Here is a 26,705-nt window from a genome sequence, read left to right as displayed (position 1 = left end):
TCCTGTGTGAAAAGTTGATGATGCGTGAAATAGAAACTGCTAGAAGGTATGAGCTTTTGGTGCTTCTTAAGACTTATGTCTGAAAGGATAATAACTAATGTGTTTGGAGTTAGTGAGTGCTTATGTAGCTGTCTTTGGTCAACACTTGTCCTTGTTGAACTTCGGAGGAGCTAGATGAAGTTCAACAAGGACAAGTGCAGAGTCCTGCACCTGGGAAGGAATAATGAACCCCACCAGTACAGGCTGGGAGGTGATCAGCTGGAAAGCAGTCCTGTGGAGAGGGACCTGGGAGTCCTGGTGGATAACAAGTTATCCATGGCACAGCAATGTGCTGTTGTGGCCAAGAAGGCCAATGGGATCCTAGGGTGTATTAGGAAGAGTGTGTCCAGCAGATCAAGGGAGATTCTCCTCCCCCTCTGCCCTGGTGAGAGCCCATCTTGAATGCTGTGTTCAGTTTAAGAAGGACAGGGATCTGCTGGAGAGGGTCCAGCAGAGGGCTACGAAGATGATTAGGAGACCGGAGGGCATGGCTTATGAGGAGAGGCTGAGGGACCTGGGGCTGTTTAGTCTGGAGAAGACTTAGAGGGGATTTGATAAATGTTTATAAGTACCTGAGGGCTGGCCAGGAGGGAGGGGACAGGCTGTTCTCAATTCCTCCCTGGGATAGGACAAGGAACAATGGGTATAAATTGCAGCAGAAGAGGTTCCACCTCAACAAAGGGGGGAACTTCTTTACTGTAAGGGTCACAGAGCACTGGAACAGGCTCCCTAGAGAGGTTGTGGAGTCTCCTTCTCTGTTGACTTTCAAGGCCTGTCTGGATGTGTTCCTCTGTGATGTGTTAGTATTGTCCTGCTCTGGCAGGGGGGTTGGACTCCTTGGATTGGTTGATCTCCTTGGGTCCCTTCCAGCCCCTAACATCCTGTGATCCAATGAATGATTTTTAAATTTTAGCTAGTAAATGTACTGTTCCCTCTTCCCATCTGTGGCAAACTAACTGTGTGTGTTTATCTGTTTGTTATTTTTTGCCCAGTGTACAGCTTACCTGTAAAGGTACATTGCAGACTAAATGAGCAGATGCGGCTGTGCTGAATTTTCTAAACAAAACAGAAACAAAGGACAAATCTAGATGATTAGTTCTCACTAATTTGTTTTGATGCCATTGTTAGCAGATGTTGATAATATGTTGTTGTTGTTTTAATTAATACAAAAGAAGTAATTTTTTTTTATGGTAATATGGACAAAAGCAGAAATTTATGCTCATACTGAGTCTTTAGCCCTCCAATAAAACAATGGTCTGCAGATGGAAGTTATTATATATGGTCTGCCATTGTTCAGCATCAGAGAGGTGCTAGGTCATCTTTTAAGTATAGTAAAAAAACAATGCATTGGTTTTGTGCTAGCTTAATCCGTATTTCACAGTCTAGGTAAACCAGAGCTTGATTTACAGCTGCAACACAGGCAGAGTTCTGTCAGATGTAAGTTGTCTTCTAAGTCTGCCAGTAACAGCATCTAGAATTTGGACTATGGAAAACACAAGGCAATAAAAACACTTCTTGTCTTGCTTTCATTATCAGTCAAAAAAACTTGAACTTTATGGTGGGTCCATTTTTTAAACCATTGTAAAATTAGTGCTTTCAGTCTGTCAGACATTCAGATTAAACGACTGTTACCAGAATCATAAAGCATTAAAGCTTTTATTTAGCAAACACTTAAACAAATTTTGACTAGACTTTAATGCAACTTCTGATTTGGTGATGTCAACTGCCTTGTTTGTTATTTAATTAGGATAATGTTTTAGGTAGCTGTCTGTTGGCTGGCAGGGGTGATAGTGTGAGATTTGGTTGGAGGTCATGGCATACTTTTCTGGTTGCTTATATGGGCATTTTATTCCTAAATACCTATAGAGTATACTGCTTACCTGATTTTTTTTTCCAAAGTGAGTGCAAAGGCATCATCATGAGCTGCACCAGAGCTTTGAAGCTAGTGCAAATCCTGTGGATGCACACTTGTGCTCGTTCCATGCTAGTATTCTTATTCAATACCAGCATTGTGTTAAACTGCATGTTTTCTGTCTAACTAAGAAATATACAAGGTAAACAGAATGAAGTAGGAAAAAAGGATTGAGAATAACTGTATTTCTCCTAAGAAATTTTAGAAGTAAGTTAGTCCTTTACTGGAGATTGTGGGGCGAAACAAGGGCCACAGAATATTGATACTTGCTTTGATGAGAGCTACTGGGTTTTTATGTGTGTGAATTATGATCTCTGCTTTGAGAGAAGGACTTGGAACAGTGCTGGGTGTGGCATTTATTTTTTCCGTAGGATTGTTTGATAACGTAGTAGCTTCTAACATTTGTGAAAATGGTTGTCACAGACATTAAAGAGCAATGGAGTAGAGGGAAGTAAACACTGAGAATGGTTAATACTCTTTTTTTTTAACAGCTCTGCATGACATCTTTGAGCTTCTGTTTCACAAGGAAGTGTAACAAAACAAGAATTTATTTCATGGTCTTAAAAATTATTTTCTTTGGGTTTTTTTTCTGTAAATATTGTGAATATTTTTGTGCTGCCGATATTTGTGATGAGGTGCATAAATAGCCCAAATTGTCACAGTTTCTCAGAGGCTGTACCCACTCTACACAGAAGGCTGACAGAAGAATGAGTTCAGTCCATCAACACCAACAGTATCCAAATAATTCAGGAAATGATTTCTTGTAAAGGAAGGGAAATCATAGGCATATTTCAGAATACAAGAAATCATGTGCATATTTGAGGATTTTTATGGGAAGCTAGGCCTGAGGTAGGTAAAAATCTATATAAATTGAACTTTTTTTTTTTAATGAGAAGTTAAAATCTCAAGTGCTGCACTAACATGTCTTAATTCCTGTCCTATGTGTCTCTTTTTTATTTTGCCTACCAAAATTGGGTCACTTCATAAACACAAACTTGCCACAACTGGTGTGGACTTCAGGAAGTCTTATCTTCCAGCAATTTTTAATGGTCTGGAGAATGAGTAATACTGCAGGGTTTGTTCAAAAAATCTCTTAATGCAAGCAGAATAAAGCAGTATTGATGAAAATATGTTAGACAACATCAGTAGATGTAACGTAGTGAAAGCTGGGTTTTAAATGATGTTGAACTCAGAAAGATGAAGTACTGTTGGGTCCCCTTGCGTTTTCTTGCTACAACAAACAAAACCAGTTGCATCTTGTGGCAAATATTTTTTTGTGACTGCAGGGGTAACTTGAGTAGGAAAAAGGTATTAGATGATTGTCATCAGGAAATGCAGTAGTATCCTGGTTGGGTGCTACTATGATAGTATTTTTTTTTAAAAATAAATGAAACCCAAAACTATTGGAGAGCTTTTAAACAGAATCACAGAACCTTAGAAGTTAGAAAGGACTTCCAGAGATCAAGTCCAACTCTGCTGCCAAAGCAGAACCCCCTGAGGTAGTTTGTGCAGGAATGCATCCAGGCAGGTTTTGAAAGTCTCCAGAGAAGGAGACTCCACAACCTCTGGGCAGCCTGTTGCAGTGCTCTGTCACCCTCACTGTAAAGAAGTTTCTTCTCACGTTGAGGTGAAACCTTCTGTGTTCCAGTTTGTAGCCATTGCTCCTTGTTGCTGCTGCTGACCAGAGAGAAGAGATTGGCCCCATCCACTTGACACCCGCCCCTCAGATATTTGTACACATAGATGAGATCTCTCAGTCTTCTTTTCTCCAGACTGAACAGTTTCTCAGTCTCTCTTTGTAGGATAGATGCTCAGATTGCACTTTATAGCAGGTCCCTGTCTCTCCTGAGCTGGGGAGCCCAAAATTAGATGCAGTATTCCAGGTGTGATCTCACCAGGCAAGAGCAGAGAGGGAGAAGACCCTCACTAGGCTTTCTGGATACACATTTCTTGTTGTACCCCAGGATACCATTCGCTCTTCTGGCTGTAAGGGCACATTGCTGGCCCATGCAAAACTTGCTGTCCACCAAGACTCCAGGGTCTTTCTCCATTGAGCTGCTTTCCAGCAGGACAGCCCCTAACCTGTACTGGTGCCTGTTGTTATTCCTCCCCCTATGTAGGACCCTGCACTTGTCCTTATTGAACTTCATGAGGTTTATGTTCACCCAGCTGTCCAGCCTGTCCAGATCTCATTGAGTGGCAGCACAGCCTGATGGGCTGTCAGCCTCCCCCCGACAGTTTCATATCATCAGTGAACTTGCTGAGGGTACACTCAATGCCCTCATGCAGATCACTGATAAAGGTACTGAACAAAACTGAGCCCAGTAATGATCCCTGGGGAACACCACTGGCCATAGGCCTCCAACTTGACTCTGTGCCACTGATGGCAACTGTTTGAACTCTGTTGTGGAGCCAGTTTTCAGTCCACCTTACAGACCAACCATCTGTGCCACATCTCCTGAGCTTATCTAGAAGGATGTTATGGAAGAGTATCAAAAGCCTTGATAGAACTATGAACAGAAATAGCACACTTAGATGTTTTCTGATCATAAAGTAAGTAATACTTGTACTTCAACTGCATAAAGTAGCATAACCTTATATACAATGAATATAGAAAGAAAGGTTTGGAGATAGATTTCTCTTGTAAGATAGGAAACCTTTGAGCAGAATTAACAAGGCCATTACTTTTCCATTTCAGACATGACATTGTCACAAAAGTATACTTAGCAACATTAGAAGAAGCAGTGTGTTTTTTTTTTCCTATCAGAAGAGAAAACTTGAAAGATGTGGAATTTTTTGAAACCTGGAAAGTTCTGGAAACCTGTTTATAACTTTTGTACTTGTAGTTCATTCTTAGTAGACTCCAGAGTTAGAAAGGGCAATTGAGTCTTGTAACAAGAAAAGCTGGTTTTAAACTAGGCAAGCAAACATGGGAAGCTAAGGCTGGACTCAAACCCACCACTCTTCCCTAATTGTCTGCCTTTCTAATAAAATTTAAATAAATCCTAAACTGTGCAGACAGCAGTCTAGAATTTGTGCCCTCTAGATTATGTTCCATAGGGTGGTACTTCTAATTCATAATTACATTGCCATTAATACTGCAGGGTGATAGTACATCTGATATCCTTTTACAAAGGTGTGACCAAGTGGGTAAATGAAGGGACATCAGTGGATGTTATATGCCTTGACTTTAGTAAGGCATTTGATACAGTCTTCCTTAATACACTCATAAGGAAACTCAAAAAATGTAGGGTAGATGATTGGACTGTGAGGTGGATTGAAAACTGCACCAACAAAAGACTTCAGAGGGTTGTGATCAATGACACAGTCAAGCTGGAGTCCTCTAGTCAGTGGTGTACCCCAGAGATCAGTACTAGATCCATTTTTGTTCAGTATCTTCCTTAAAGACTTGGATGAGATACAAAATTGGGAGGAGTGGCTGGCACCCCTGAAAGTTGTGCTGCTATCCAGTGAGTTCTGGACAGGCTGGGGAGCTGGGCAAGTGTGAACCTCATGAAATTCAGTAAGGATAAATGTAGAGTCTGGCACCTGGGGAGAAATAATACCAGGCACCAGTACAAGTCAGGTGTCATCTTGATGTGGAAATCAGCTCCACAGGAAAATACCTTGGAGTCCCAGTGGACAGTGAATTATCTACAATGTGCCTTTGTAGCCAAGAAGGCAAATGACATCTTGAAGTGCATTAGTGTAAGTGCATTTAGAAGGTCTAGGAAGGTTTTCCATCTTTACTACTATGCCCTGGTGAGACACACCTGGAATGCTGTGTCCAGTTTTGGGCTCTCCACTTCAAGAGACACAGGGACCTGCTGGAGAGAATCCAATGGAGAGCCATGAGGATGGTTAGGGGATATAAGCACTTCCCCTATTAAGAGCTACTGAGAGACCTGGGGCTGTTTAATTTTGAGAAGACTGAGAAGGGATCTGATCAATGACTTTCTTTGCTTATTGATGGTGCATGTGTGGAAGCTGTCGTACTCTGATTATTGCATCCCATTTCACAGTTCAGGTGGAGACATTAAGTGCATATGTTATTCTCCCTTTCCCTACAAAATTAATCTCTGCATGTAAATAGAATGACACTTTCAGAGCACTGTCAACGCAGGAAGATGTTCCTGTGAAAGGATTTTTTTCTAACTGGAAAAAGATTTTTCTGCCTGAAAAAGTTTGGATACTATAAAACATATTACCCTGTTCAGCAACTGAGCCCCATTAAACATATTAACTCCAGATTTAATGCATTTAAATTCAGAATTCCAGTGGAAAACCGTAACTCTTGGTTTACAGGAATAGTGTGTGACTGTTGTAAAGATGTGATTCTTTGAAGCAGTCTTTAAAGATGAGGGCTAAATTTAAAAATACTTGCAATGTCTAGTGTTCAGAAGTCTTAGCTGACTTTTCTTTTAGAGGAAAACTACTTGAATGTGCTTCAGTTTCTTTCATCATTGCATACTTGCATGGTTTGCCTTCAGCAGGTGAGTCATGCTTCATGTGGCCAGGCAGAGACACTTACTATAAATATTTATAGACTAGACTTACGTAGTTCTGCTACACCTTTGGTTTTTTTCCTCTGTACTCACCTAGCTTTGACAAGACTGCTTATTTTAAACCAGTATCATATAAAAGTAGCATTTTCAAAGGTTATAAAAATGAAGAGTTGATAAGAAAAGGAGGACCTAAACTAGTCATGTCACATAAGGAAAAGAAATTTTAATGATGTAAGTTATTCAGTTGGAAAGTCAGGAGACAACTGAGTATTTGTATGCATGTGTATGTTGGCCAGCCACTCAGCCTGTGGATAGTTCAAAACCAGCCACATCTCACATCCTGCTGTTCATGCAGCCAGAAAGGAACTATGGGGTGTAGTTGAAGTTTTAAGCAGTAGAAGAGTAGAAAAGGGTAGGGAGTGGTGTGGAGAACTGGACTTGAGTGATGTGATGTTATGCAGATTGATATCTTAGCTGACATTAATTTTATTGCACACAGCTGTCACCTTTTCATAAAATGCAGGTGGAACTTCCACTGTTTGTTGTTGTATTCTAGCGTTGCAGGTTAATGGGATCTCTACCTTGAAATGTTGCCTTGCATATGTATTTAGTGTCACTTACTGAAAATTTTCATGTTGTCTGAGCAATAAATGTATTTTCTCTGGAGCTGAAGATGTTTTCTACCTTTTTAGGTTAGAGAGAAAGAAAATCTTACCTCTTATTGCTGATAAACAGCTGAATTGCTAATAATTATCTTAAAGATATTCAGGTTATGGTCCATTTCTACTTTCTTTTTGCTCTGTAAGCCACATGGAAGTACTGTCATTGAAAGTAGTGCACTCAATTTATTCACAGAGCTTATATCCACAGTATCAAAAGAGCCTGAGATGAATAATGTTTGCTTTGATCTGATGAACTGGCTGCAGGGCTGGAAGTCTAGTAACAGAATCGGGGTTAGAATTGATTGCTTGTTTAGTAGATGCTCTCCTGGTATGTTCATTTCTTCTATTGGAAAAAAAAAGCAAACCACACACACAACCCCCCCTAAAAAAACCCAATAACAAAACAAACAAAACAAAACCGACAAACCAAACAACTTAATTCCCTTGAAGTACTACATATGTTGCTACTCATTATTATTTATATTGCCACTATCACAGTTTTATTTTTCAAGAGCAGTACTTTCACTAGGCTATAGTGATCTTTTTTTGTGAAGAAAGATTCAGTCAAATCTGAAGCATCTTTAGAGGCTATATATTAGGTAGGCTGATATATATATCTGTAAGGATGTAACAAAGAGTAATCAAAAATTCAGTGATTATTGTAGTTGAACTGTGTATTTGTAGAACTAGATTAAAGGGTACAGTTTTACCCTTTACAGTTTACTGCAGTATTTTCGTTCAGATTGACCTATTAACAGGCTGGTTGTTGTCTTTTTGGCAAGATACTGCTGATCAAATCCACAAACTAATGTTTGCTTACAGCAGTCTGGTACTGTGTGATAAATATATCACAAATGTTTACCTCAAAGGTGGTAACTGCCATTCCTCTTTACTCTGAATACCTCTTTAGTCTGCATTCCTGCAAATAAGCTATGTTTGAATTTGATTTTTGTGGTGGGGTTTTTGTTTGTTTTTTTCTTTGTTTCTTTTAAACTAGCATAAGAAGTACTTTTTTGGGGGAAAAATAAAGTTCTTCTTAATGTTTTGAAAAAAAATCACTTTTGTTGTCTGGACAAGGAATAAACCCAGTAAGTTAGTGTTAGGAATGGTAATGATATGAAAATACATTTTGGCTCCCTGGATTTTAAATTTGAAAGCTTGTTTTTAATTAATTAATTTTTTTTTACATTTTATTTTATAAGCATGTCACAGGATCGGATGATAGCAAGAGAAAGATTGCTTGTATGTTTGTATACATACAAAATTGACCTTTGTGATGCAGCTTGACATCTAAACACTAAAAGCAGTCATTTGTTTTGACAGCAGAATTAATTGAGGCTAAAACAGTCGAAATTCCACTTGTATCAAGCTGTTCATTAGGAATTGCTATCTGGCTTTAGTGCTGTCAGAAAAATAACCTGTTCTGCTATGATTAAATAGCAGAATGATGGTCGGTCCACTGAATTTGAGAGAGAGGTTGAATAAACTTTCTACTGCGGAAACAATTCAGAAGTGACACGCTGCAAGGGGGGGCAGAATGTGCATTGATATCCAGCTGAGCTGTCAACTGGCACTGAGCCAGGCACGCAAAGCTTTGCCATTTGAAGCAGCATGTGAAGCATATGCAGTTCAAAAAAAAAAAAATTGTCCTCCTTTCATGCATGATTTACACTCAAAGAGAAAAACTTTTGTTTTTATTGAAAACAAGAATATGGTTTGTTATCATATTTGTAACTACAAGCACAGATTTATACAGGTTTTTAAAAAGCTTTCTCTTGAAACAGATAACATTAATGTTTATCTCTGTGTGTGTATGTGTGTATGTAAACTGATTCCTCAAGATGTAATGGAGGGCAGCTTTTTTTTGAGCCTCATTGAGTGTTTCTGGTTATTGAAAATTAATTGTAGTTGGTAAAAAATACATACTTTCTGTCATGCATATTCCCCCCGCCCCCAAACTAGAAAGAAGACAGTTTCCAAAAGCAGATGAAAATAAAAAGCAGTTTTCAGTTGATTTATTGACTTTTTGATTTGTTTGCCTTTTTAGCTCCGCAGGATTTTCCAGTTCATTGATGTACTTACTGGGGGCTTTTTCAGGGTGTGACATAATATTATGTTTTTCTTCCTAATGGCAGTTGACTTTTGTGTTTACTATGTTCAGTTAAGAATTCAAACAGTACAACATTTTTTTTTTTTTCTTCCTACAGTTGCTGAAAGTGTAAATCATTTTATTGTTTTGACATTAGCAAAACATGGTCCCAGTGTCTTCCTCACAGAGGTTTTGTGTAAGGGACATACAGGTGAACTAAAAATCCTATCTCTAGGGTTCTGTGAACAGAGGTTTTGTAACTCTTCTTAAGGCAATTGACAACAAACTTGACTGTCTTCAAAATAATTACTGTCACTTTGTAGATAAATCAGGTAGCAGGTGTAAGGTTATTTATAATCTATCACCATTACTTGCCTTGTGTGCATACTGTTTCCATTGATGTGGCCTAAGAATGTAGTAGATATTGTAACAATTTACAGTGCAGTTGCATTTTCTGCATTTAATTTTGATTAGGAACAGTATCACCTTACTGCTTGCCATCCACTTTTCCTTAGTGTCATGAAAGCCTACCTACTCATATGCCTTTTGTAAAAACAAAAACACTGTCTTTGCTGTTTAGAAGATGCACCTTAAGCTGCACACTCAGTTCATGTCAGTGGCTCATTTTAAGTTATTAGATTAATTACAAAAACATTCAATTTCTTCGAATTTCTTTTTGCCTTTTCTGTTCTAGAACTAAATCTTCATTTTCAAGAGCATAAGTGAGCCACATCTGCTTTATTTACGTCTCTGTCTTGTCAGATAGCAGGTGTCTGCTTTCATGTGTCTGTAAAACCATCATCTATTTGCCTTTTATTTGCACAGAGAAACATTCAGGTTGGAACATACCCTCATGATCACAAAGTCCAACCAGTAACCCTACTCTGCAAGGTTTACACCTAAGCCGTATCCCCAAGCACCACATCTGAACAATGTTTAAAGACATCCAGGGTTGGTGACTAAACCACCTCCCTGGGCAGCCCATTCCGATACCTGACCATGGAAAAATATGTTTCCTAGTATCCAGTCTAAACCTACCCAGTTGCAGCTTGAGGCCATTCCCTCTAGTTCTATCACTGTTGACCTGTGAGAAGAGACCAGGACCACCCTCTCTACAGCATCCCTTCAGATAGCTGTAGATCGCGATGAGATCTCCCCTCAGCCTCCTCTTAATCAGACTCTCCCAGCTCCCTCAGTTGCTCTTTATAAGATTTATTTTCCAGTCATTTCACCAGCTTCATTGCCGTCCTCTGTGCTTACTCCAGCACCTTCACATCCTTCTTGTATTAAGGTGCCCAGAATTGAACATTCTACTTGAGGTGTGCCTGAGTACAAGGGAACAGTCACCTCTCTACTCCTGCTGCACATAGCATTTCTAATACAAGCCAGGATGCCATTGGCTTTCTTGGCCACCTGAGCACACTGCTGGCTCATAGTCAGCTTCTTGTCAGTTACAACCCCAGGTCCCTTTCTGCTAGACAGCTTTCCAGCCACACTTTCTCAAGCCTGTATCATTGTTTGGGGTTGTTGTGACCCAGATGCAGGACCCAGCACTTGACCTTGTTGAAGCTCATCTCATTAATGTTGGTCTGTCAATCCAATCAATTCCAAGTCCCTCTGTAGAGCCTCCCTACCTTTGTGCAGATCAGCACTTCTGCATAACTTGATGTTGTCTGTGAACTTACTGATGACACACTCTATGTCTTCGTCAAGATCATCAATAAAGATCTTAAACAGAAGTGGTCCCCACACTGAGCTGTGAGGGACACCAGTTGTTACTGGCTGCTGGCTGGATTTAATGCTATTGACCTTTTGGGCCCTTTCATCCAGCCAGTGCTGTATCCAGCGAACCTGTCATTCTCCAAGCCATGAGCACCCAGTTTGACCCTGAGAATTCTATAGGGAATAGTGTCAAAGACATTTTGAAAGACTAGGTAGACAATATCCACAGCCTTTCCCTCATCCCATAGTCAGATTATCATAGTATCATAGTATCATCAGTGTTGGAAGAGACCTCACAGATCATCAAGTCCAACCCTTTACCACAGAGCTCAAGGCTAGACCATGGCACCAAGTGCCACGTCCAATCCTGCCTTGAACAGCCCCAGGGACGGCGACTCCACCACCTCCCCGGGCAGCCCATTCCAGTGTCCAATGACTCTCTCAGTGAAGAACTTTCTCCTCACCTCCAGCCTAAATCTCCCCTGGCGCAGCCTAAGGCTGTGTCGCCTTGTTCTGGCACTGGCCACCTGAGAGAAGAGAGCAACCTCCTCCTGGCCACAACCACCCCTCAGGTAGTTGTAGACAGCAATAAGGTCACCCCTGAGCCTCCTCTTCTCCAGGCTAAACAATCCCAGCTCCCTCAGCCTCTTCTCATAGGGCTGTGCTCAAGGCCTCTCACCAGCCTCATCGCCCTTCTCTGGACACGCTCAAGCATCAAAACGTCCCTTTTAAACTGGGGGGCCCAGAACTGAACACAATACTCAAGGTGTGGTCTAACCAGTGCAGAGTACAGGGGCAGAATGACCTCCCTGCTCCTGCTGACCACACCATTCCTGATGCAGGCCAGGATGCCACTGGCTCTCTTGGCCACCTGGACACACTGCTGGCTCATGTTCAGGCGGGTATCAATCAGCACCCCCAGATCCCTCTCTGTCTGGCTGCTCTCCAGCCACTCAACCCCAGCCTGTATCTCTGCATGGGGTTGTTGTGGCCAAAGTGCAGCACCCTGCACTTGGAGCTATTGAACCCCATCCCATTGGACTCCGCCCATCTGTCCAGGCGGTCAAGGTCCCGCTGCAGAGCCCTTCTGCCCTCCAACTCAGTCACATCTGCCCCCAGCTTGGTGTCATCTGCAAACTTGCTGATGACTGACTCCATGCCCTCATCCAGATCATCTATGAAGATGTTAAAGAGGATGGGGCCCAGCACAGATCCCTGAGGGACACCACTAGAGACAGCTGCCAGCTGGATGTGGCACCATTCACCACCACTCTCTGGGTCTGGCCCTCCAGCCAGTTCCTAATCCAGCACAGAGTGTTGCCATCCAAGCCATGGGCTGACAGCTTAGCCAGCAGTTTGCTGTGGGGGACAGTGTCAAAGGCCTTGCTGAAGTCCAGATAGACCACATGCACAGGCCTCCCCACATCCACCAAGCGGGTCACCTGATCATAGAAGGAGATCAGGTTAGAAAGGCAGGGTCTGCCCTTCCTAAACCCATGCTGGCTGGACCTGAGCCCTTTGCCGTCCCTTAGGTGTGCTCTTATCACCCCCAAGATAACCTGCTCCATCAGTTTCCCTGGCACTGAGGTCAGGCTGACAGGTCTGTAGTTCCCAGGTTCCTCCATCCGACCCTTCTTGTGGATGGGGACCACGTTGGCCATTTTCCAGTCTCCTGGGACCTCTCCGGTGAGCCAGGACTGCTTGTTACAGAAGGAGATCAGATTCATCAGGCAGAATCTGCCCTTCATAACCCATGCTGACTGGGCCTGGTCTCCTGGTTGTTCCCTGTATAGTCTGTAGTAGCCTTCAAAATGGCCTGCTTCATGGCCTTTCCTGGTGAGGTCAGACTGACAGGTCTATAAATAGGTGTTATGTTTTCTACCCTCCAGTCCATTGGGACCTCCCCCATTAGCCAAGACTTTAGGTTAATAATGGCTTGGTGAGCGCATCTGCCAGCACCTGCAGCACCCTTGGGCGTAGCCCATCCAGCCCCATAGACTTGTATGCATGTAAGTGGTGTAGCAGATCACTGACCACTTCCTTACTTGTTGCAATGACCTCATTCTGATTCCCCTCTCTGACTCATAGTTCATGTTTATATCTCAGTGCTAGAATGCTATGCACTGCAACATCTTGCCTCAGAAAACGCTCTAAGATGACACTTAATGTGAATGTGTACATTCAGTTAGAGCAGCTTACTCATTTTTGATGCCTGCTTCCTTTATACAGTGCTAAAGTGTGACAGCATCCTGTTAGCTAGGTATGTATCTCTTAAGTGACTGAAATCCCTGTAGACATGCTTATTATTCTTTCTGTTACAAAGAATAACCTTCATTTATGTACTGTATTGTTATGTTATGCATGTGCACAAACCCAAATAATTTCCATTCTGTGTACAGGTATTTGAGATGCTTAATTTATAGTTACTCTTCCATGGATCAAGGTAGAGCAGACTATAAAACAGACTGTAAAATAATTTATCTTGAGCATGAAGCTGTCTATACTTAACCCAATAAAACATTAATTCAGATGCTTGTGAGTGTAGGACTAGATCTCAGTTATGTTTTCCTTACTCTGGTAAGCATCTTAATGTTTGGGGTTGCTTGATTCTTGTTTGCTGGTTGTTTTCTTTACAATGCTGTGTTAGTTTTCTTGTATTTGCTTTTATTTTGTGCTTATATTGATGCTTGAGAATAGGCTTCCTTCTTGATTCATGTTGTCGTCTTCTTACAAGACAAAGAACAAAGGAAATCTCAATGCTTTGGCTGTAATAATACAGGATGTCATTATTGTCATCATATTGCTGTGTGGTGATGTTTAGACTGCCATTTTGGGCTCTTAGAGCTACCAGGTGCTAGAGATTCTAAAAGACCACTTCAGGGAATTACTGCAGTCCCCAACAACATCATTACTTCTTAAATGTGAAACACAACTGCTTTTTTCCATTGCATGTGACAATAGACAGTGACCCTGTGTACTTGCTTCAGAAATCATGGCCATCATAATGTTCCACATTTTGAGCTGAAATCCTTGTTGGCGTTAAATCTTTATCTATACTCTGTTCACGTAGCACAACTCTGTTAAGAAAACATTTCTTCACTTACAGAAGATGTAGAGTATCTTTAGTCTTTATGTTGCTGTAAAAAGATTTTTGTGATACCAACACATGAGTTTGCATGTTGCTGCTGTCTGGCAGTCTCTGTTAACACAAAACACACTGCAAGTTTGTGACTGTACCATATATGGATTGAGCAATTGGAAATCTTTAGAGAAGAAAGCTTTTTGGTTTTTCTTTGCAGTGATAGAGCAGGTGCTTTCACTTCCATGTTCACAAGTATAGCAGACAGTGAAGAGGAACCTCTTAAGAGAGCATCCAAATTCCTTATTGATGCTGTGCTTCCTTACTGGTGCGTGTGCTTAAGGCCTTTTAACTGGCTATAAGATTGCAGCAAGTCCTGACAGAAGAAGGCAGGCTGCAGTGACAAAGCCACCTGTGATGGTTTGGGGGTTACCCCGCCCCTCCCACACTTTTGTATTTGCCCCAGCTAACTCAGACGGCCTCTGGGAATATAGATGAAGCAATTTATTTACAGCTAGCAGAATTTACAAGCAGCTATTTACAATATATACAGTTATATACAATTATATACAGTTATATACAAAGGATAAACAATACAAAAGCACAACTCCCCTCCCAGAAACCTGAGTCCCCAGGAGGGGCTCTCAAACCACCCCAACACCTCCCCCCGGCCCTCTCAACCTTACCCCAGTTCTCAGGAAGAAAAGAGATGCAGCCAAGAGGTTAGGGAGCAAGGTTAGTAGGAGCAGGGTTAATGAGATGTGACCAGGTCTAAGGCCAAAGCAAGAGTGAGAAACAAAATGGAGAATGTTTTCTTCTTCTTCCCAGAGTTCTCAGCGTGACTGTGAGAGAAGTTGACATCAATTGTTTTTCATTTCACTGCCCGTTATCTAGTTCTTGTACCAAAACATTCTAGCTTGCTTCAAACTAGCACAATCCACCCCTGTCTACTTCGCTCAGAGTATCGCTGAGAATTATCCAATCTAACCTAAACCAATATTTACACTAAAACAATATATACAAGTTCAGTTTACACTTCAATCAGATGTAGGTGATTCAAAAGCTCAGAACAGGGACTCCCAGGTGATATTGGGTTCGTGCTCACGTACTGTAGATTCTATTGTAGATTCTCTCAGTGTTGGGCGCCGATGTTACCTAGAACAGAAAACTCCTAACAACTTATGCTACACACTCTGAATTTAAGCTCTCTCAGCTAAAGTTAAATTTCTCTGTGGAATACACTGGATTTCACCATTCTCCTGCATTACCCAGTATGTATGACCAGGACCTTCAGCAGAAACCACCCCTCGGACAGGTTTCCCTTCACCCGAAGGAGAAAATACCCAAACAGTTTTCCCTAACAGATTCTTCTCACGTACAACAGGAACTTTATCACCGTCTACTGTTTGGACCAAATCTGATTGTGCAGGTCCTGCTCTGTTTACTGAACCTCTACTATTTACCAACCAGGTAGCTTGTGCTAAATGTTTGTCCCAGTTTTTCAGAGTTCCACCCCCCATGGCTTTGAGGGTGGTTTTCAGCAAACCATTGTAGCGCTCAATCTTCCCTGAAGCTGGTGCATAGTAGGGTATGTGATAGATCCATTCAATACCATGCTCTTTGGCCCAGTTTTTCACAAGATTGTTCTTGAAATGAGTACCATTGTCTGACTCGATTCTTTCTGGAGTTCCATGTCTCCACAAGATCTGTCTCTCCAAACCAACAATGGTGTTACGTGCAGTAGCATGTGGAACTGGATAGGTTTCCAACCATCCAGTGCTGGCTTCTACCATCGTTAGCACATACTGCTTGCCAGAACGTGATCTAGGAAAAGTGATGTAGTCAATCTGCCAGGCTTCACCATACTTGTACTTTGACCATCTCTCACCATACCATAAGGGCTTGATTCGCTTAGCCTGCTTAATAGCAGCACAAATGTCACAGTCATAGATGACTTGGGTGATAGCGTCCATGGACAAGTCAATTGACCTATCACGAGCCCATCGGTATGTTCCATCTCTGCCTTGATGTCCAGATGAGTCATGGGCCCACCGAGCTAGGAACAGCTCACCTCGGTGTTTCCAATCAAGGTCAATGTCAAGATCAGAGTTGGTATCAACTTGAGCAATCTTAGCAGCTTGATCTGCCTTCTGATTATGTTGATGTTCTTCAGTGGCTCTGCTCTTAGGCATGTGTGCGTCTACGTGCCGCACCTTCACTGGAATTTTCTCCAGCCGTGCATCAATGTCCTGCCATAGATCAGCACACCAAATAGGCTTTCCTTTCCTCTGCCAACCATTCTTCTTCCAGTCCTTTAGCCAACCCCATAGAGCATTGGCTACCATCCACGAGTCGGTGTAGAGGTAAAGGATAGGCCAATTCTCACGTTCAGCCACATCAAGAGCAAGTTGAACAGCTTTTACCTCAGCGAACTGACTGGATTCTCCTTCGCCATCTTTCGTTTCGGTAACTCTCCTGGTTGGACTCCAAACCGCTGACTTCCATCTTCGCTTGTTCCCAACAAGACGACAGGAACCGTCTGTGAACAAAGCATAGTTCTTTTCCTGATCAGAGAGATCACCATAGGGAGGAGCTTCCTCAGCACGAGTTCTTTTCTCCTCTGGAGGTTTGGAACAGTCTGTGCCTTCCGGCCAGTTGGTGATCACCTCCACCAGACCAGGTCGGTCAAGATTACCCATTCGTGCTCGCTGGGTTATCAAAGCCATCCATTTAGACCAGGTTGCATCTGTGGCATGATGTGGTGATGAACCTTTGCCTTTGAACATCCAGTTAAGAACTGGCAGTCTAGGAGCTAAAAGCAATTGTGACTCAGTTCCAATCACTTCAGAAGCTGCTTTCACTCCTTCATAGGCTGCTAGAATCTCTTTCTCAGTTGCAGTGTAATATGTCTCTGAACCTCTGTAGCAACGTCCCCAGAAACCAAGTGGACGACCACGTGTCTCATTTGGAGCTCTCTGCCAAAGACTCCAAGTTGGACCATTGTCACTGGCAGCCGTGTACAGAATGTTTTTAATGTCCGGACCAGATCTCACAGGTCCCAAACCCACTGCATGGACTACTTCTCGCTTAATTTGATCAAAGGCTGCTTGTTGTTCAGGTCCCCACTCGAAATTGTTTCTCTTACGAGTCACATCATGCAGAGGTTTGACAATCTGACTGAAACCAGGAATATGTAGTCTCCAAAATCCCACCACACCAAGAAAAGAAAGTGTGTCCTTCTTACTGGTGGGAACTGCCATGGTAGAGACTTTGTTGATCACATCCTGAGGAATATAACGGCGACCATCCTGCCACCGCACTCCCAGAAACTGAATTTCTCTGGCAGGTCCTTTGACCTTGTCTCTCTTAATGGCAAAACCTGCTTGCAACAGAATGTCAATGATTTTGTTACCTTTCTCGAAGACTTCCTCAGCAGTTTGGCCCCACACAATGATGTCGTCGATGTATTGGATGTGCTCTGGAGCTTTACCTTTCTCCAGTGCATTGTGGATGACTGAGTGACAGATGGTTGAGCTGTGTTTCCACCCCTGAGGCAAACGGTTGAACTGGTACTGGATTCCTCTCCAGGTGAATGCAAACTGAGGCCTGCACTCCTTTGCTATGGGAATAGAGAAGAAAGCATTAGCAATGTCTATGGTTGCATACCATTTAGCCTCCTTCGATTCCAGCTCGTACTGGAGTTCCAGCATGTCCGGCACAGCTGCACTCATGGGTGGCGTCACCTCGTTGAGGGCACGAAAGTCAACTGTGAGTCTCCAGTCGCCCGTAGGTTTGCGCACAGGCCAGATGGGACTGTTGAAAGGTGAATGAGCTTTCTCGATGACAGCCTGACTCTCCAGTTGACGAATCAGCTGATGAATGGGCAACAAAGAGTCACGGTTAGTTCTGTACTGCCTATGATGAACAGTTTGAGTTGCAATTGGCACTTCCAGGTCCTCTATGTCATGATGTCCCACAACTGCAGATTCATCAGAAAGTTCAGGTCTAATAGACAATTTCAATTTATCATCCTCAATCTCTACAGATGCTATTCCAAAAGCCCATTTGTGACCCTTAGGATCTTTGAAACAACCTTGTCTCAAAAAATCAATTCCCAGAATGCAAGGCGCATCAGGACCAGTTACAATAGTATGTGTCTTCCACTCTTTACCAGTTAAACTGATCTCAGCCTGTACCTTAGTTAACTCTTGAGATCCACCAGTGATTCCGAAAATAGATATGGACTCTGTCCCTTTGCAATTTGATGGCAATAAAGTACACTGAGCACCTGTGTCAACTAAAGCCCTGTATTTCCGAACTCTTGAACTGCCAGGCCACCTAATGAATACATTCCAATAGATTCGGTTCTCTCCACTATCCCTTTCCTCCTCCTGGCTGGAGGCAGGGCACCCCTAATGCTGAACATGGCATGTAGGGTGTACACAGTGATTGGTGTTGTTGCGAGAGGAACTGCAACTGTTGGAACAATTGCAGTTGCTCTCAGGAGCTGAAGAAGTGACAGCTACTTTCCTGGCATTATTGCCTCTGTTTCTGCCACTCTGCAGTTCCCTGACTCTCTTTGAAAGAGCTGAAGTAGGTTTACCATCCCATTTGTTCATGTTCTCCCCGTATGTGTCACGCAGAAGTATCCACAGTGACGCACGTGATTGCTGCTGTCTATGTGGAATTTGTCTCCTCCTGGGCTGGAATTGCCTTGCAGGAGGTGGGCGTCTGTTCCTGATTGCAGAAACATTCACCCATTCAGATGATGCAGGAACGGTATCTTTTACCAGATTTTTGAGATCCTCCTTCAGTTCTTTCATGGTATTCTCAAAACCATCTTTCATGCTCTTTATTTCAGAAGTCATAGTTTTTATGGCACAGATTATACCAGAATGTGACAAGCTGTCCTCAATCTGCCTGAGCTGATCAGTGAATTCACCAACAGTGAAAGATCTTCCATTATCACTCCTTGCTAGAAACTTGCTGGCCAAGATGTTAGCATAGGATGAAGGAGCAAGCTTAATAAGCTTCTTCATGAGACCTGTTCCCAAAGGAATATCGTCAGGCTCATGTGTGCCATGATCTCCATAAAGCACTTCCTTCACAGCAAACTCCTTCAGAAGCTTAATTCCCTGCTCAACGGTGTTCCACTTCTTGGCAGCCCATGGCAAATCATCTCGGGAAGGATATCTCATAGCCACAGCCAACAAAAGGCGTGTCCACAAGCTAACCCTACCAAGAGGACTTGCTAGGTGTTTGTCCACTCCACTCTCCTTAGTAAGTGGTCCCAGCTGCTTGGCAGACTTGTCTCCTACCTGCAGAGCATTAGCACCAATGCCACGGCATCTCACTAGCCAGCTTAAGATTGGCTCACCTGATTCTCTTGTGTATTCCTTCCTAACTTCCCTGACCTCTCTGAGTGGATCCTTGGAGCCTTGGATGTCATCTTCCTCCTCCTCTTCCTGTTGTTCTGGTGGTGCCTGGCCTAACACAATCTTCCTCATAGCATTCCTAAACTCATGGGAACCATCCTCTCTCTTGGCAGCTAACCTCACAGCACTCCTCTCACTTGAGTATTGTTGTCTCAGCACATCTACAAGGTCTCGCAGACTAACTGCCTCCTCTTCCTCCTCTTGCTGCTGATCACCAGAGGTCCCATCTCTTACATCCTCCTGCGAACCACTCTTTGTCTTAGCTTTTGCCTTAGCAGGTGCCAGAAGGGCCTGAGCAGCAACAGACTTGGATGTGTCTGCTGGAGGATTTGAATCTTTAGGAGTCTGACTTGGAGGGTTTGAATCCTTAGGAGTCTGACCTGGAGCATTTGAATTATTGGAGGTCTGACTTGGAGCATTTGTATCCTTAGGGGTCTGACCTGGAGCTTGTGAGTTCAAATCTGCCTTGCTTTTAACAGGAGGATTTTGGTTCTGGTCTGCTGGCTGGGGGTTCGAATTGGCTGAGCTGGTGTCATTAGGATTTGGACTGACTGGGCTAGCGTTACCAGCACTAGTAGTAGTATTAGCATTAGTGGGATTATTTGCCTGTCCTCCTGGGATGCCTGCCAACCCTGACGTGTTTTGATTGTTGCTAGGAACATTCTGATTTTGGGTACCTGCCTGTCCTCCTAGGGCTCCTGCTAAACTCTGTGGCTTGTTTTGGTTATCCTTATCATTGTTTACGTTAGTGGCGGGAACGCTGGCTGTGTTCCCAGCACTCGGAGAAGGAGGGGCAGAGGCTGGCAAGGGGGAAGCCGATAACTGTGTTCCCTTGTTTTGCTGTGAAAGAGACTGCTTCTGAGACACAGAATTTTTCCTAGCTCTTACAGAAACTGGTTTTGAATTTTTCACCAATAATGCCAAAATTAATATGAATATCAAAATCATGAGGCAAATATTAAAAATTGTGAGAAGAAAAACAGTTTTACACGAGCATGTACCTATGCAAACAGTTGGAATTCCTGTCTTAGGCTGAATAACTCTCATTAGAGCCATATTTAAAGCAGAATTTCCATTGATTGTCACATTATTGACCAGAGCTCCTGTAATGTCCTTGGTAATATTCTCAGAGATATTAAAACCAGCATAACCAAGAATAAAATCACCCCAGCTCCAGAACATATCTGAAACCTTAGCTTTAGCCTTATTATAAGCCAGATCAATGAAATAAGCAACAATTTGACCTTTTAACCAACTAAATGCCAAGAAAACAAAACCAGACCAGAGCAATGCACCAACCAAATACAATAGCTGCTTGATTAGCTTCATCTTAATTCCCAGAGCTAATTTCCACTCACTGAAATATCTAGCCTCACGTTGGGAAAAGCCAATTAAAAATGTGATGGTTTGGGGGTTACCCCGCCCCTCCCACACTTTTGTATTTGCCCCAGCTAACTCAGACGGCCTCTGGGAATATAGATGAAGCAATTTATTTACAGCTAGCAGAATTTACAAGCAGCTATTTACAATATATACAGTTATATACAATTATATACAGTTATATACAAAGGATAAACAATACAAAAGCACAACTCCCCTCCCAGAAACCTGAGTCCCCAGGAGGGGCTCTCAAACCACCCCAACACCTCCCCCCGGCCCTCTCAACCTTACCCCAGTTCTCAGGAAGAAAAGAGATGCAGCCAAGAGGTTAGGGAGCAAGGTTAGTAGGAGCAGGGTTAATGAGATGTGACCAGGTCTAAGGCCAAAGCAAGAGTGAGAAACAAAATGGAGAATGTTTTCTTCTTCTTCCCAGAGTTCTCAGCGTGACTGTGAGAGAAGTTGACATCAATTGTTTTTCATTTCACTGCCCGTTATCTAGTTCTTGTACCAAAACATTCTAGCTTGCTTCAAACTAGCACACCACCAGGGGCATCACCAACAGAGATAAAGGATTTACTGTCCTTACTAAATACTTCTCAGATCACACCTCTAGTACTATGTGCAGTTTTGGTGCCTACTATGCACAAAGGATGTGGACAGGCTGTAAAATGTCTAGACAAGGGCCATGAGAATGATCAAGGGCCTGGAAGACCTGCCATATGAAGAAAGGCTGAGAGAACTGGACTTGAGAGCCTTGAGAGGAGAAGGTTTAGGGGAGACCTTATTACTATGTACCCCTATATAAAGATGGATACCGAGAGGATGGAGACTACCTTTTTACAAGGAGTCACCTGGAAAAAAACAAGGAGTAATGGGTGCAAATTACTCTGGGGGAGGTTCCAGTTGGACTCCAGAATAGACATTTTTCACCGTGAAAACAATTAATCATTGAAGTCAGCTCCCGAGGGAGGTACTACAGGGATTCCCCTACACTAAACAGTGATAAGACTCAGCTTGTTGGGACGATGGGCCATCTCATTTAAACTACACTAATAACTAGGAAGGTTGGACCCTTCCAACCTGACTTTCTGGGTGATTCTGTGTCTGTGGTCACAGTGCACGCTTCTTGGCTGGTCTACAGTACTGTTACCTCTTTGGGCAGAAAAACATCTGCCCACAGGAGTCTCCAGCTGCTACGTGGACTACCAAAAACTCATCGTAACTATCCTGTTTCCTAAATTGGTTCACCATAGAGAACCACAGAAAGTGTCTTTTTTTGTAATGTTATTTTGGTTTAAAAATACTACTGCCTAGGCAAAATGTGGTACTCTACAGCAGGCACAGAGTAAGCATAACTGGTAGAAAATCTGAAGTTACAGAACAAAACTTTAAAGAAAATTTAAAACTGCAACAAATTGCAATAATCCCACTTAAAAGAGTGAAATGTACGAATTTGCCTTTGCTCCAAGCAAGTAATTCAACATGGATTGTGTTGGCAGGGGCAGGTTAAACAGAAATTTCACAGAACCAGCAAACATCTTTTGGCATTGGAGGAAAATGCCAAACTCAATGCTTTTAACTGTTTTGAATTTATTAGGGGCAGCCACTGACATCTTGGAACTTCTGAGTCTGCAAAGGCATGAAGTGCCCTATAGAAATTTGAGCTAAGTCAGAAAAGTGAATTAGAATCAAAGAATGCTTTTGAACTGTAACTGATTCACGCAATCTGTTGTAAGAAAATGGTATTTTCATTACCGTTATTTATCTTTCTTGCAATAAACTGGGTAGATTCAGGTGAAGGAAAGACCATGTGTGGGTGCAAGGAACTCCAGTGGTGAGTGCCTGTTTTAGTGGAGCATAAAATAAGCTAATAGATATCGCTGAGAAGAAAACATCTTTAAAATCTCAGCTTCATGGACCTTATTGAAGAGCGAGACCTGCTTACTGAAATGTTTTGCACAGCTTCCTTGTCGTTTCTGTCTCAGGCAGTTCTTCAATCACTGAGAATTTTTTTTAAGATTGTGTTTCATAGCTTTTTTCCTATGATTATAGATTGTTGCAAGAGATAAATGCATTTGGAGGAGATGGGGTGGGTAAACTAACTTCTGTTAAATGTAACTGAAAAGGCTAATCTGGTATTAATGATCTGTGTGTTTCTGTTCTAAACACAAATATTTGTAACTGCTAATAAAAGGTTTACCAAGCTATGGAAAAAAACACCACCTTCAACGACAAGTGTTAGGCCAAGTGTAATGGACAACATGCAAGAACTTGGCTGCATTTGATGTTTGCCTTCTGCTTGTGTTAGTTAAAGTTAATGATTCTGATGTGAAATAAGACTGAGTTTTACTTGACCTTTGAATATTGATTTCAGTTATTTGCGTGGGGATCAGGCTTGATAGCTGGAAAAGGGAAATAAAAAGATGGTATTCTGAAAAAGCTGGAGTATTGTTTTCCTCTAAAAATGTTTGAGTCTCTGTTATTTACAATTTTTTCCCATCTGTTGTTGTTTTGGGGATGAGTGTTTGTGGTTGGTTTGGCTTATGTTATTTTTTTTTCCTGGCCAAATGGGAATATATATAGAAACAAGAAACACAAGTAGTTGTGATGAAAAATGTATTACCTCAAGTGTAGTAGTGAAGATTTGGTCTTCCACTTCTCCGTGGTATTTTTCAGAATTTCATGTTCAGTGTATTTTGAAGAATGGAGTTTAAATCCCTAAAATAAAATATTGATTAAATCAGTGTGGGTGTGTAGACAGAGACAGTTATCTAAATAGGTTTTTCTGGATATTTTTGGTGTTTTTTTCAGTGTTTTCAGTATTGGGACATAACATGTTTTCCTGATTTTGTGAATTCTAGTCACGAATTCTTATCCTGCTGCTTGTACTCAGATCTTTTTTAGCTCGCAGAGAAAGTTTTTGAAGACTAAAAGTTGAGCACACCTGCAAAGTTTCAAAGAAAATACCTAGTAGATTTTGTCTAGTACATCTAAAATAATTCAATTTGCTTAACTTCAGTGACTATTGAGTTACATCATCAGCTTCTCAATTGCCCTTCTGTTTGTTTGACATAAGCATAACCTTTTTTTTTTTCATTTACAGTTTTGGGAAATGTTACTCAATTGGGTTTATACTGACTTGAACATAGTATATTTTGCACTGCAAGAGTTAACTCTGCATACTGGGAATTACATTACAAATAGAGCCATTTGAGGTACTTAGATGCATGAATCACATATAAATTAATCCCATTTGCGTTATTTACAGTGCTAATTCAGAGTGTTTTGCAATGATGTGCTAATTAAAATCAAACTGAAGCTTGTAGTTGCCATGTTTCTTCTGGGACCACTTTATATGAGCTATTTATTTTGAGAGCATGACATTTATTTTGGAAAGAGGACAGGTGAAAAACCCGAAAGATTATTTCAGGTGCAGCTTTTATTTTACATGAAAATGCCCTAAAAATTGCACAGCTCTTGGCCTTAAGGTGGATGCTTACAAATAATTGTAACTTTATAATAAAGATAAATCACTTAGTAGTAGATGTATTTTGGTTGCAGGGGAGAAAGTAATTTCTGTATTTGAGATTTCCACTATTACTTTACATGCAGACTTGCAGTTGGGTTTAGTTGATGTGTCCAAGATACTAAACTCACACTTAAAGTAGTTGCATAAGTTTGGGGTGTTGGGGGAAGAGGAGGAGAGTGTTGGGGCAGTGGAATTGGGCTGCCTTTAAGTACAGAATTGGGAACAAATGTTTTTCCCTTCTGCCTCGTCTATAATCTGCCTACATATAAACCTGTGTGTACTTCCTCAAAATGATCCTGTTCTGGCAGAAGGGTTGGACTAGATGATCTTTGGAGGTCCCGTCTAGCCCCTGACATTCTGTGATTCTGTGATTACTGAAAGATAAGCAATAACTCCACGGTCACGGTCATGGGACTAGCAAGCTAAACTTTGCTTTTTCTTCTGTGGATACAGTTGCACAAATACGAGCTCAAAGTAACAGTGCCTGCCGGCGTGTACTGCTTTCTTTGCACTTACATAAGTACTGATGTGACATTACCATCTGATGAACAAAGGTCTACAGAAAATCACTTTTTCTCTGCACATTTACTCTCTAAAATGGTTCATAATAGGGTTAAATAAATTCTAGACTTGGCCAAATTGAAGGAATGAAGGTTGAGATTTTGCTTTGCATTGACGATTGCACCAGCTGTAATGGGAAGCCATAATAGTTTGTGTAGATACAGCACTGAATTAGTGTTCTTTGCTCCCTCCCCCTGTTTAGTTTTAACAACTTTTACAAAGTTTTTTGTCCTATTTACTCTTGTATTTAAAATTCTGCATACCACTTTAAAGTGTTTAGGTGAGCAATTACAAATAGGGAACAGAAGAACCACTAACAATCCAAAGTTAGCAAAACTAAAAATTTGGGCTACAGCTGTATATTTTTGTCTTTTCAGTTTTTCTGTATATATGTCTCATGATCATTAAAAAAAGATAAATAGGTAAGTTTACATGGATACTTTGTTAGTGGTGCATTTTGTAATGAAACAAGGACACTCAATTATAGATGTTTCATGTGGTTGTAATAACAGACAGTTGAATCATGCACTAGTATTCTGGAAAAAATGACAGTATTTACTGATTTGTTGTACATGTATGATTTCTCAGTCTCTTTGACCACTGGAAGGGTAATTGCCATTTTCAGGTACCACCTAAATTAAAAATAAGCTTATCTAGTATTTTGATGAAATATTAACAGCTGTTAAAGTATCTCAGACAAGATTTGACTGATGTTCGTCTTTATTGTCATTTCTCTAAGGCCCTATTGAATTCGAAGAATGTAACATATCCAGTGCAGTTGAAGGTGAGTTGTTGTAGCATAGTTACTAATGTAAGATAAGGACCAGAAACTGGGGAGTGGAGGTTATTCACTATGTGAATCTGTACAACTTCACAGTACTCCAGTGTCCAAAAAAGTATACTTTCTGAGAAACAATTTTCAGTGAAAAATAAGACTTATGATACTTTATAATTCTAAAGCACAAAGAACAGAGAGTCTTGATGTTTCTTTAATCCATACTTTGGCTGGGACCCTGTTGCTGCAGTGTCTTGGGTTTGGTTTACTTATGGCTGTGTTTTAGACTTAATTTACATGTGTTAAAACATGGCCTGGACTATTTCCATTGTTACAGTGTTAGTTATACCAGGTCTCATGCAGTGTTATGTTTGTAAAGCCTTCTTTGGGTTATTTTGTTTCAGGGATTATTTTAAGTAGTTAAGAACTGCTTTCTTTGCATGAGCTATGTATTTAATTTGGGACAGAGCTGACAGTATAGCTATAGCAGCCAACAACTTTTAAGTTGCCAATAATGCAGCTGAGACTTGAAATCTTTTTTAACTGAAGCAGACCGAATCCATGTTTGGAAACTCTGCTCACACTCCATTTGTCATTGTTTTGGGCTGCATAATGCACAGAAAGGAAGTAGAGCCCAAATTAGCATTTGAAAATAATTTTGGAGCAAATACTGCCTCTAGTGAAGTATAAGATATGGCTGAGTAAGACTGGAGAGATTCATTATGTGCTGTGTAATGTATTTCTGTAAAGGACAATATAATTGTTTATTATTTTAATGATATGCTTGAATTGTCAGTTGTTAAATTTTGGAAATCAAATTATTTCCACCAGTTTGCTCAAAAGCATGCTGTCAGTAGTACCATACACTAAACAAAATTATAGACTAGCTAGATCAGGTGCTTGCACTTAGTAATTTTGTCAGTCTAGTCTACTTTACAAAAACTGAGAAGAGAAGCATACATGATAGCAATATTGATGGAATATTTAAATGTATTTTAATTTCAGTACATTAAGTGG

The 26,705-nt window shown here is 41.5% G+C and overlaps 1 protein-coding gene across 1 annotated transcript in view; it reads left to right on the top strand.

Moving 5' to 3' along the window:
* FCHO2 (FCH and mu domain containing endocytic adaptor 2) overlaps window positions 1–26,705 on the top strand; it is a 104,336-nt gene that overhangs the window by 34,398 nt on the left and 43,233 nt on the right. The window contains exon 9 of the mRNA XM_064140377.1: window positions 25,653–25,697. Coding sequence (XP_063996447.1) covers window positions 25,653–25,697 — 45 coding nt within the window. The remainder of the gene's footprint in view (window positions 1–25,652; window positions 25,698–26,705) is intronic.

The sequence above is a fragment of the Pogoniulus pusillus genome, chromosome Z, assembly GCF_015220805.1.
Source record: "Pogoniulus pusillus isolate bPogPus1 chromosome Z, bPogPus1.pri, whole genome shotgun sequence".
Taxonomy (NCBI): domain Eukaryota; kingdom Metazoa; phylum Chordata; class Aves; order Piciformes; family Lybiidae; genus Pogoniulus; species Pogoniulus pusillus.
Note: the sequence above shows the minus strand (reverse complement) of the source record. Positions and strands in the feature narration are given on the sequence as shown.